Source organism: Pungitius pungitius, chromosome 13, assembly GCF_949316345.1.
Source record: "Pungitius pungitius chromosome 13, fPunPun2.1, whole genome shotgun sequence".
NCBI lineage: Eukaryota > Metazoa > Chordata > Actinopteri > Perciformes > Gasterosteidae > Pungitius > Pungitius pungitius.
The window spans coordinates 12384725-12396761 of NC_084912.1; the positions used below are offsets into that span (position 1 = coordinate 12384725).

Here is a 12037-nt window from a genome sequence, read left to right on the forward strand (position 1 = left end):
GATATTCAGCATTTGATTTAGCATTTGGATAAAAATGTTGTATCACCACCACGGTGACTTCCTTGTAATTATTGCATGGTCTCATGTTTTTCCTAACTGACAAAATTCCTATAATTAAATGCCTGGCCATGCATTTTATTCTTAGCCCCATTGGATTTAATTGCATTTCCTTCATAAAATCAAAATCCTTTACCACAACAATTATCTCCTTTTATGAAATAAAAAATATTCTGTTTTATTGAGTTTATGGGTTAAATATAACACATAGTGACTCACAAAATTAATCTATGATAGATTTTTATAGCATTTTGAAAGACTAATATTTACGATGTGGCAAGGGATGGAAGCTGCTAACAGAACTGATGTCCAGCAAATGATCCAACACTTATTTTTCTGCTCCAAGCAAAACAGAGCTGTTTCTAACACAGTTTGGGCTGAGCTGCTAACTGTCACCAATACTAAAAAAGTTTTGTGTCTACAGGTTTCCAATTGTTGTAATAAATTAAGATCTTTTTAAGGTCTTTCTTTAGAGATGATAGAAGTACGTATTACTAAGTAACCCCTGCATGAGTCGTCTCACTGTATCCAAGCTGTACTCTAATTATAATTTGTCGCCATGGACCAGTTACGTTTAATGAAAAAAATGCGTGTCTCTCTGTGCCTCAGACTCCTGGCACATTTCTATTTCAATTCTATTCCCCCGCTGCCTCCAGTGCAATTAATGATCTTGCTTACAACATTAGTGCCATGAAAAGAGCTTCATCAAGAGCCTCATGCTGTTTTTTGGATGTCAAACTTGGTCTCAGTGTTATTGAGTGTCTTGGTAATCAAGTATCTGCCATAAGGCCCCCGGAGTGAATACCAGTTCACAAAGAAATACAATTTGTCTTGAGATTCAGTAAATTACTTTATCCTGTTTTGGAGTTTTAGACTATATATATATATATATATATATATATATATGTATATCCAGCCAAAAATATGTGTAACGTGTCTTGGTCGTGTCTTGGCACTGCTTGAGAAATTGTGTCTGCGATTAGAACTTTATCTCAAAGTGTTTTTCCAAAATATGAAAAGAGTAGAAATCATTTTCTGTCATTTGCCTGCCTTGTTTTTAACAGCAGACAGACTAAATAGGACAGAACTGGCTGAAATACTGTGGTATGCTGGGAATTAAACATTCATGGTGTTTTAGGTAGATTGTGATGTAATGCTCTCGCTCACTCTCTCTCACTGTGATGGCCCATGCAAAAGTGACAAATATGGATACGCAATATAATCTGTCCCCATCTCCTTATTTCAGAAAACATATGTAGCCGTATCACATTTAACAGATAGGATGAACGAGGAATATGTACCACTCGTTTTGTTTATTTGCATCATCAACAATCATACACATTCGTTGGTCTCCCCATCACTGTAGCACGTAAACACAGGACATGAACACCAGTCCGCCCATTTGTTTTCATCAGCAGACAAGCCTGTGGATTTTTATCCCAGACCAGAAGAAATATTCATAGCACAGTAAATCAAAAGAATCTGCCCCATCAAAACAAGCTAGTAAGGCAAAATAACAAATTGGATCATTAACCAAAATTAATGCAATTCTCTAGCATATACAGTATGAAAATACTGATACTGGATGGTATCACATTGGAGTGCTCACAGCTTTTAACAAAGAGAAATTAAACAACCTTTTTCTGTAAACAAAACCAAGACTCGCAAACAATTAGTAGTACAACTGTAAGCTGAAATGGAAGTTCTGCCATGCTGCAAGTTCTGCAATGCAGACAGACGCCTTGAACGCTGATCACTTTAAGTAGAATTGCACTGTAAACATTAGGACACGGATCTAAATGAAACCTCACTGGAGGGACTGATATGAGTGTAGGTCAACATGCTACAGAGACAGATGCTGTGTGGTTTATGTGTTTCGTTATATCTAGTGCCCCCAAATCTAAGACCCTTGAAAACCTTTGTAATGCTAGATTCAAAGTATCAAAAAGCTTCAGATTGAGTTGAAACCACTCAATTACAAATGTCTAATCATGTTTCATGTAGTGTCAGACTACCTGCTTTTTCTTCTTTTGTAATGCTGATGGTCCAGACCAAATCATGGCGTGAAATGCGCATTGAAGAATATAGAACGTGAAATATGGCTGCTAAACACTGTATGTGCATTCTATGCAAGCATAGAAATAATAAACATACTGTAGTAAATTCATCATATATCTGTGTGACCTGTGTTGGCCACAATTGTGGCACCATAACCTGCATATCTAGTGCAAGATATTGAATCTTTTAAGACTTTTGTTGATCCACTCCACGTATTTGACGAACCAACATCTTAAGACATTTATCTGGTCCTACTCAAGTGTACCAGCGAAATCAAAACCACACAAGACCCTATCACTGGTGTCAAAGTGTATTTTTTTCTGCACAGTTGTGACAAAGAACACACCAGAAAGTGACACTATGCACAAAGTGATAATTTTCTATTTTCCATAAGTGCACTGAAAGTCAGTAAAATGTGGGCACGGGGGATCTCAAGCGTAGAAGATGAGCTCAGGAATCTGTCCCCCCTGCACCCCGGTGCCATTAGTGCTGTCTGAGGAGCACTGGAACTGAAATGTCACTTTTCCACACTGCACCTCTGTCATTCCTTCCTGTCCAAAGTAGCTGAGCTCGTTCCCATCCAGGACCACACTGGCCGTGTAGAACGTGTCCGCCTCGATCTGCACTGGATACTCAAAACACACTGCGAAGGTGTTGCTGGAACCATCGGAGAAGTATTTGCTGAGGTTTTGTCCCAGCAGTACTCCTTGACGTTTCAACTCAATCTTGGCACTGTACTCTGCTGAGCCACAGCTCGATCCATACAGGCCGAACCCGGCGATAAACACTCTTTTATCCACTGCGAACTGTATGCTGTCGCAGCGGCCCCGGTAGCGCCACTGATTGCTTCGGTAGGCACAGGACTGGAATCTGTGGCAGCGCTGGGGTGTGAGGCCCTTCCTCGGCATGCTGACGAACTGCATCTCCGGCTTCTTGGCCGCCGTGTACCACAGGAAGATGTCGTTGGTCTCGTTAAGCGTCAGCACGCCCGACTGGGCTGCTCCGTTGGCAAAGTCATCAAGGGCCATCGTAGGGATGCGTATCAGGTGCATGGCCTTGCCCAAAACCTTCCGCCTGTTGTCCGTCGATGACGTGAGGTCCCGTCTCTGGCACTCGGCCTCGGCCCAGTTGAGCGCCGCCTCAAACACCACTATCTCTTTAGCATTGAGCGTCTCTCGCTGCAGGATACTCTCCAGCGTCTGGGTGTCGATGTCGCAGAAACCCTCGGAGCGTAACGCCAGCTCTGCCTGGGCATCAATCACCTCCCAGCAGCGCTGTGTCAGCTCGGGCTCCTCAAACAGGCAGCTCTGCGAGAGTAACACACAGGCATTCTTGGCACTCAGGCTGGTTTCCAGGAAGTTGACGCACGCACGTGCCAGATGAGGGACAATGTACTTCTTGGCAGCATAAAGAGTGGCCAACACTGTGTCAGCACTCAGGTCAATCTCGTCACAGTAGATGTACCTGTTGACATTAAAAGAAATTGACAGTTTTATAGACAACAGATAAGACATTTTGTTAAGGATATTAAATTGAACTGAAAAATGCATTTTTTTTTGCTGAATGGTTAAAGCGGGCGGATAATATGAGATTCTAAACCGAGTGAGATCATTGTGAAAACAAATCAATTAGACCAACATATTCCTCCTACATCCTCATCGCCTACCATGGAGAAACAGCAAGGAGGATGGAGGAGGGGAATAATTGTGATGAACAGTGAGGAGAATCAGATAAAAATAGACTATATAAGACAGATTAGAGGAAGTAACACTCCATTTTTATTACAGGGAAAGCGCAAAATGAGTTTGTCCAAGATGCGCCTAAATAGGCTTGGAATAGTTTCATTAAACCGTTTTTTCTCACCAATATTAAATGAAAGTAGCAGTTACAAGTAACAATGACACAAAGGACACACATATACAGTGTTGGTTGAAGGAAGTCTCTGAGTTAAGAGAGAAAAATCTTTACTTCAGCATCGCCAGAAATGCTGCTGGTTCCACATCTGGAATAATGATTTCATCGTTGTTCTCAGCCAGTTCGCCATAAAACATGGCGTGGAACACTGAGCTGCCCACCGCCAAAACATACTGTTGGGAAGAGAAAAGAAAACAAAATGAGAGGAGAAAACGTAGTGTAGTTCATCTGTGATTTCCCGCAGTAACATTTGGTAAGTGGAGAAATGTGAATTATACCAAATCCAATTCACTGACATGTTAACCTTTACATACAGACTCAAATCACTTCATGGAAATTGAACAAAGCCTCATTCCAATCAGTGCAGAGACGAAACCTGTTGAGTTTCTCACATAATGAGCAGAGCTCAGCCAGTTACTATTTCCCCTGAGGACACGGAGACAGATTTCTAATGAAGACTGCCTCTGAAGAAAAACAGGAAATCTGAATAACACAACTTAACCAAGTGCAGCAAAAGTTCAATTTACTGAAATTAATGACTTGTCTGAACTCATGATGAAATCAGATGCAACACAATGCTACTAATCATTCCGATATAAAGCGTTGTATACAAGACTATGAACTGCTATTACACTCAGGGACATGCATGTTTTAGTGTGTGCATGTCTGCGCTGTGTGTGTGCAGTGTGTGCTGCACAAGCATGTGTGGGTGTGTATGTGGGTGGTATACATTTTCTCCGAAAAGGCACACAGACTTTCTCTTAAAATTGCAGCTTATTCAATCTAAAATAAACCTTGCAAAAAGGGGTTTTTGTAAACAATGGTGTTGTTGTTGTTGATGTTACCCACTACGTATATTGAATAACAGTTATGAACTGCATGTTTAAAAAGGATTAGTGCCTCCTCTTGACCCCTTTGTATTTTACAGGTGTTAACATAGATTTCTGCTTTTAGATGAGAGTTCTCCATCTTGTCGGTAGATAGCTTTGTAAATTAAATCATAAAGTAAATGTGAGTTCCTGCCAAAAGGGACACAATAAAGATTCCAGCGGTGAGTCATTATTCCTCATCGGTCTGTCTCAGCATAAAGTGCAGTTAAGTCATCCTCAATGTCCTTCTATGACTGCTTCCGATCATACATGTGGGTCTCATGTAAAGAACAAAAAAAAGATGACCCACGCGTGTCTCACCTGACAGCGGGGGGGGGGGCGTGGAATGGATTTCTGAGTCAAATTTACGGCTGCACAATGATACATCATATTTAATGTAATTGTTATAATCATTTTCCAGCAGAGTACGCTTAATGAGGGGCTTTAAGGTGAGACACATGTACACCTTGATCACTTACTGTATGTAAACACTTTGGAAAAGGGCAATGAGTCAGAGGACTAAACAAAGAAGCGTTTCACAACTGGCATCAACTGGATGAAGAGAGCCTAATTTTGATTTTTTTTTTTTAAAGCTATTTATAGCACACTCATCGCACGTCCAATTTGGATTTCAAAAGCCAATCAAGTAAACGAGTACAAATGTATTTCCGAGAAGTGAAAGGCAGAGTTGAATGCACATTCCTCTATGCCTTATCATTGTAACTGTGTGCTATTAGATGGGTTCGATGAGAAGTTGTAATTTGCAGAGCTGTGTTTGTGAAAAGCCGAGCCGAAGAGCAGACAAAGGCAATCCATCCTCTGTGAGATGACTGCCGAGGAGGATATCCCTTCCTCCTTCGCTCAGTCCGTCTGCCTCATTTACATAAATAATTGAGGACTGTCTAGAAAAGACACATGGTGCGGAAGTTAGCGCGGAGCACAAAGGATTTAACTTCCATTATTGCTGCCAATGAGCAAGATTATGTTTACGCCGATGAGATATGAACAACACGCCGCTGATTGCTTGTTTTCTAATTCCCTCCCCGCTAGCGTGACTTGGTTACTGGTTGATGAAAGTCTTACTCTGTGTCCTGGCAGACGCTGGGGCCTTCCAGGCTGACCCACCACAAAGTGAACATCTGCCATCAGCTCATTGTTGTACATTACGGAATTTCTAAAAGGAATGACAATAAAAACAGGACAAATTCATTTTACATGTCACTCACTGTACATTTGTTTTAAGTAGAGAAGCTAAAAGGAGAAAAAGCATAACTCTGATATACGTTGAAATGAAGGAACAAATCCATTAGTCATTGGCAGAAGTTCAGGCAAAAACAGAACATTTTCCACAGGTATATTGTCTTTTTTGCTACCCTTAAAACAGTAGTTGTACCATTGTATAAAATATTACAACTGCTTCCGGCAAGACTAAAGACATTGTATTGATTTCAAAAGACTCACCTTAAAACAACACAACACATGCATCAATGCTTTGTGTCTACATAAAAACAGACAAATAAGACAATGGACTAAATGGAAAATCCCCACTGTGAGAGCAGAGGACAAACAATAAAGCTGTGTTCATACATTATTGAAAGGTGGAACATGTCACAGAGGTGGGTAAACAGCCCCATGAACAAAGCCGGGTCAGAAAGCACACATTTTGCTCTGGACAGCTGGGCTCTTTTAGTGATAGGCCAACGTAAATATTTTGCTTTTAGTACAGAGCAGCCTCTGCCTGTTGTGCATATCAAACACACCCGGTGCCTGTCCGCCCTCTGTTATGTCAATGTCTACTGGAGCCGGAGAGTGGGCAAACAGAGAAACCCCCCCACAGCAGAGTGAGGGAACACCCGTCCACATCCGCAGCCAAAGACACACACACATACACACAGTAGGTAATATAAAGGGTACGATAATAATAACAACCGTACAAGTGTTTTGGGATATATCTTTATCCATTTTATTTCTCTTCAGAAAACTGGCAATTAGAATGCAGTCGAACGTTTAATTGTTCTTATAAAAAATTAGGACCGCTTGATTAAAATGTGATTTCTTTGGCCTATAATTACTATTGATATTGAAACTGCAATTCTTTCTTGGGCAGAAAGCGGCTTGCTGGTTGCACCTACCTTTCTCTTATAGTAGAGTACAGTCCTTGCCAGTTACAGTTCTGTATGGTGTTGTTGTTGTTGAGGTTCTCCTGCTGGTACTGTTGCACCGTGGTGGTGGTGGTGGTGGTGGATGCCGACTTTTTGGTGGGAAAAATATCCGCTGCCATCTTCTTCTTCTTCTTGCTCCTCAGAGTGATTATCTCATAACAGACGGGGGGCAGCTTGGAGCTGCCACTGGCATTCCCTTTCTTGGAGCTCTTACTGGACTTGCTTTTCACTGACTCGGGGAGCATTAAGAAGAAAGTCAGACATTTCATGTTCCTTCCCTTCGCATCGACCATGAGTGTGTTCAACTGCCGAGCAGTAGGATTGCATGCAGAGAAGACACCAGGACCAGGTCAGGTGTGAGGCAGGTCCGAGAGGGGGTTGGGGGTGGGGGTGGGGAGGGCAGCAGAGACTTAAAGCTCTACTCAGCAATGTAGTATTCACAGTCCCTGCGCGAGGGTTCGCCTTCCTGTGACTGACCCGGACAACTCTCCCTTTCGCTCCTTTCTTTCACTGCCCTGAAGACACTCAGACCGGTGATCCCAAGGCACTTTTCCTGTGTGAAGTTTGACCTGCTGACTGAGAGGCTCTTGCGGTTCCCATCCCTGCTTCTCTCCGGAGTGATGATATCAGCTCTTTAAATCACTTCTTTTCCTCCTCTGCTCCCTTGCCTCTCTCACTCACTGCTTTGCTGAGGGCTGGCTTGACAGCCCCAGATTTAGTACAGCTGCAGTGGTCCTCAGGCAGGCAGTGGTGTTTACTCAATTCTCTTCATTTCCCACTCTTACTCCATCTGTGCGTTTCTTCTTCCTGCAGACTCTATTCATCTGTGGATCTTCCCTGTTCTCTCTTTACCCCTCTCTCTCTCTCTCTCTCTCTCTGTCGCTCTCTCTCGCTCTCTCCTTCAGGGAGCAGAGTCTTGTGCAGGATGCTGTAGCTGTGGATGCTGTGCAGCTCCGCTCAGCCACTCGTTCTGCTGACTACGGAGGTTGAATGGGAGAGCGCGGAGGAGATGGAGAGCCTCCCCCCCTCCTCCCCTCCCCGCCCCTCTTAGCACAGTGCATGGCTCTCTCCAAAGCTCAGCCAATGGTAGCGCACAGCATCTATGATTGGCTCATGCAATCTAGTGCAGCACAGGCTCAAATATGCAATTGTCAACGTCTCAATTAAAGTGACAGCCATGCCTCATACAAATGATATGATTATCTACTGCTTTGCTTCCTGTGTTCACTTTGCCCCAGCAGTCTGTTTGCACAATAGTACATTTTGTTTTTTTTCTAAAGGGCAATGTAAATATACATGCTCTTTTTAAGGGCAGCATTTGCTTAATTCATGCATCTTCTGACAGTCATACTCGTTGTTTTTAGATTTATAGATTAATAGATTTTTTATCAACGTGTGAGTGAAGTCAGCTTTATAATACACTGGAGTTTGCTGCTTTGATTGGACTTGGACCTCTAAAACATTTTTTTTTCAAAAGAACCTTCTTAGATAGAACCACAAGAGCACATGCATTTTATAGGCAAAACATTCGCGTCAAAATGAACGTCATGCGCAAGCTGATCTTTTACCCCTTAGAATTTCATCATGTAGCATATTGCAGTATGGCAATATTCCTGTACCTTTTAAATATTTTAAAGATTTGAATTAATGTCCACTTCATGCATTTTAATAATGTGAAATTGCTGTGAAATACTGTCGACTTTCTTTTGAAAAGCCAACTGCATATTTTCCCAAGCCGGAGTATGGGCGGGAGCTTAAGCTTTCTTGTAAAGTCATCTCTTCAGGAGAGTACATGGGGATCTAAATGTATTGCACTCTTTTTACGATGTATAATGCATAAAGTTCTTTCTTTGCTTCTTGTTAGGTTGGGCTTATGCACAGTGGCTATTCTATTTAAAGTCCTGGGATGACTTAGCTTTTTGGTGGTGGGCATTTAAAATGTTATAAAATGCTGAAATATTCAATTCCATAATCATTTTATGTTTTATTTGCTTTTTTATGGTGTTTGGGTAATTCTACTGTGCTCATGTCCCTTGTATTAACAATATTTTTGTCTGCAGCAGCACAATTACCACTATCATTAGTAGTTTATTTGCCTCTTCGTACCACTCAATTTGTGAGAGCAGAAATTGACAAAAAGAGCAGGATATAAGTCAATTGATAATTCTTTCCTGGAACCACTGTCACAATATTGATTGGCCATAAACCCTGATTAACAGTCTAGTGTTTGCGGTGCTGATGAGCTAAGCTCCCTCATACAGAGGGTGCTGGGAACAGAGAAATTTGCTATGGTAACACGGAGCCACCATTACATGACGCCATACTCCAATTGCAGGACACTAGAGATGTTACCTTGGTAACCATATCCACAAGCGATAATAGCAGGACAAAGGAAGTATAGACAATACAGAAGTTCTGTCTCTTGCATCTACCGGCTAAGGAAGAACAATACATTTAGATTTAGATTAGTTGTGGGACTTTCTGGTAATCCTCTGTCATACTTACCACAAAGTGATAGCGTTCAAAAAAAAACCTTGACAACTGTTGATAAAATGCACATTTTAAACCACCAACTTCATCCATCATCCTTGTCTAGCAGGCTATATGACATATTGGATATAGTTTTATATCACTCAATACGGCTTCCTGCTTTCTTTAATTGCATTTTCTCTCCATTCATCAGCCAACTCAGAGGGACGCGTGATAGAGGAATGTAACGGCGGTGTTGTCACAGCGTCAACATCCCCTCCGTCTCGCACTTTGTCATCACATGGTCACACGTTTTACTCAAAGGGAACACATGAGCCCGAGTGTAGTAGCACGGCAATCAGCATCCTGGTTGTAAAAGACCTTTGCTCTTTAGTTAATCCTTAACCCTAAAATATTGTAGAAATGAACAGCAACACTGGCAGTGTCCACAAAAATCTGTTCATTTTAACCACTTTAATATAGTGCTCAACATGTGTATGCTGGCATTATTTTATGGTTTTAAGATAATTGCCCTAAAACTGTGCTAAATCTCTGGATGATTTTGTTTACTGAGGCAAGTTTAAATGTTTCCCTGGTGATCGAGTGCCGGGCAGCGCCCGAGTCTCCTCTGTATGCTAACGTCAAAAAGGGGAAGTTAAAAAGCAGCAGGAGTCCAGCTGTGCCTTTGTGATTGCTTTTTGATGACAGTAGTCAGTGCACACTTTTATCTCCAAAGTAGTTAAACTTAGACACCTTCGACTTTTAAGAAATAGGAATTAGGAACAAGAAAATTAGGCTGCTGCAGAGTGAGTGCAGGCATAAAAATTAAAAATGGTTCCTCAAACATGACAAGAATACCTGAGTAGATGAAGTGGCTCTGTCCGTTGATCTCTGCTGTTTTGCCACACCATGCTGTAATTCAAACAAAAATGTAAGTTCTGTAATTTAAGACTTAAAGTCATTTTTTCAAATCTCATCAAAATCCTGAGGACTTTAGACGGTTTGCCTTTCTGAGGTTGGGTACAGAGATGCCGCAGTACGCACATGTCGTGGCAGGACTCTTCTGCAGAGAGACACTTGCCGAGAGGCTTGGCCGAGCACAGCAGAGCAGAGAGGAGGCTGTGAAATGAACTGTGATGGGGACCTGGCACACGGAGGCAGGGACGGGATCCAGCTTCCCGGCCAGTGGCCCCCCCCCCCGCCACCACCGCCACCACTAAAGCACACAAGGGCACCTGACAGGTGGAAGGGGCGGAAGTAATGGTATCTGCCCAGAGACGGGGCTCGGAGCTTCTGGGATGGAGCCGGCACTCATGCACAAGAACTGTGCGAGGCCTGTTTGTGTATTCATGTGAGTGTGTACGCGGGGAGTTGTCCATATGCACGTTTTTGTGAAACGGAAACTAGCTCTCTTTTGCTGACGCTGCACTTTTTCTGCTTTTTTATTTCAGCTTGTTCACAATCGTCTCGGATATAGAGAGAGAATTTCAACGAGTTTAAACTAGAATTTCAACTCGTCGAAATTAGAAGAATAAAACAGCAGGAATTTTTAACCGTGTCTTGTCAAACTTATGACCTCACACACTTAAACGGAACAGAAAAGACAATGATACCATAGACGAGATGATGGCCTCCCCTTCAGCTCAAAATCAATATGTCACTGTCACAAGATGTATGGGGGTAATTCTGCGCAGAGGAGCTGGAGACTGTAAGAGGGCTGCTAGGGAAACCCACTTCTCTGAATCACATGCACAAGAGCAACCATTTTAAACATAGGCACACTTTCCAATCTATCTCTCTGATAGATCTAATTTTGCTGCCATGCATGTGCACGTGTGTCCTGCTGAGCGCGTGGAAACAATAATGACAGTGGAGAGCCGACTTTATGACCCCGGCCCCCCACGTACTCACACCCCGACTCCTACACACTTTCTACCCATGCTGACTCATCGGCCCTCCCTCTGCTGTCGTATAAGTCTCGATAGCCTCAGTTTCCAGTGTGATTAAATGTTTTGGGCCTAGTAGGAGGTGGTGTTTGCTATGGTCTATTAGTTCGAATAGTTGGGAAATGGACAAGCACTTTCAATAAAGTACTTGGCAAGGGTTTAGATGAGCCATCTGTCTGTCGCAAGCTAATTTCAACCAATCAAAAAGTTGCCGAAGTAAGTAAAGAAAAGTTCTTAAACATCTTTTCCATCGAGAAAAGCCTTTTGCGCTGTTCTTTCAAAAAATATCCTCCAGTTGCTGCATTAACTTAACTTAACTGAAATGAATGTACTACTATGTAGCTGGTACAGAATTTATTATCTATTAATAAACCATGTGTAACCAAAAATAATCTGTTCATATGTTACATTTAGTTTAGACTGTGGGATTTTAGACCGCTGGTAAGCTCTTTCAAGATTGAGAGCATTTCACTGCAAAAGCCCTCTCCCAACAGCATTTATTGACTCTACAAAACTCAAGCAGTGTGGACTTTTATTGGTTCTTTTTAGTGAGCTTGCTGCT

The 12037-nt window shown here is 42.2% G+C and overlaps 1 protein-coding gene across 1 annotated transcript; it reads right to left on the reverse strand.

The window, feature by feature from the left end:
• Nucleotides 1-1351: 1351 nt before the first annotated feature.
• Nucleotides 1352-8085, reverse strand: btbd3b (BTB (POZ) domain containing 3b). The gene is made up of 4 exons (XM_037466075.2): nucleotides 7031-8085; nucleotides 5982-6072; nucleotides 4084-4202; nucleotides 1352-3579 (listed from the first exon to the last, which is right to left on the reverse strand). The coding sequence occupies exons 1-4, from the start codon at nucleotides 7351-7353 to the stop codon at nucleotides 2547-2549; spliced, it is 1566 nt and encodes a 521-aa protein (XP_037321972.1). The 5' UTR covers nucleotides 7354-8085; the 3' UTR covers nucleotides 1352-2546.
• Between the last annotated feature and the right edge of the window lie 3952 nt (nucleotides 8086-12037).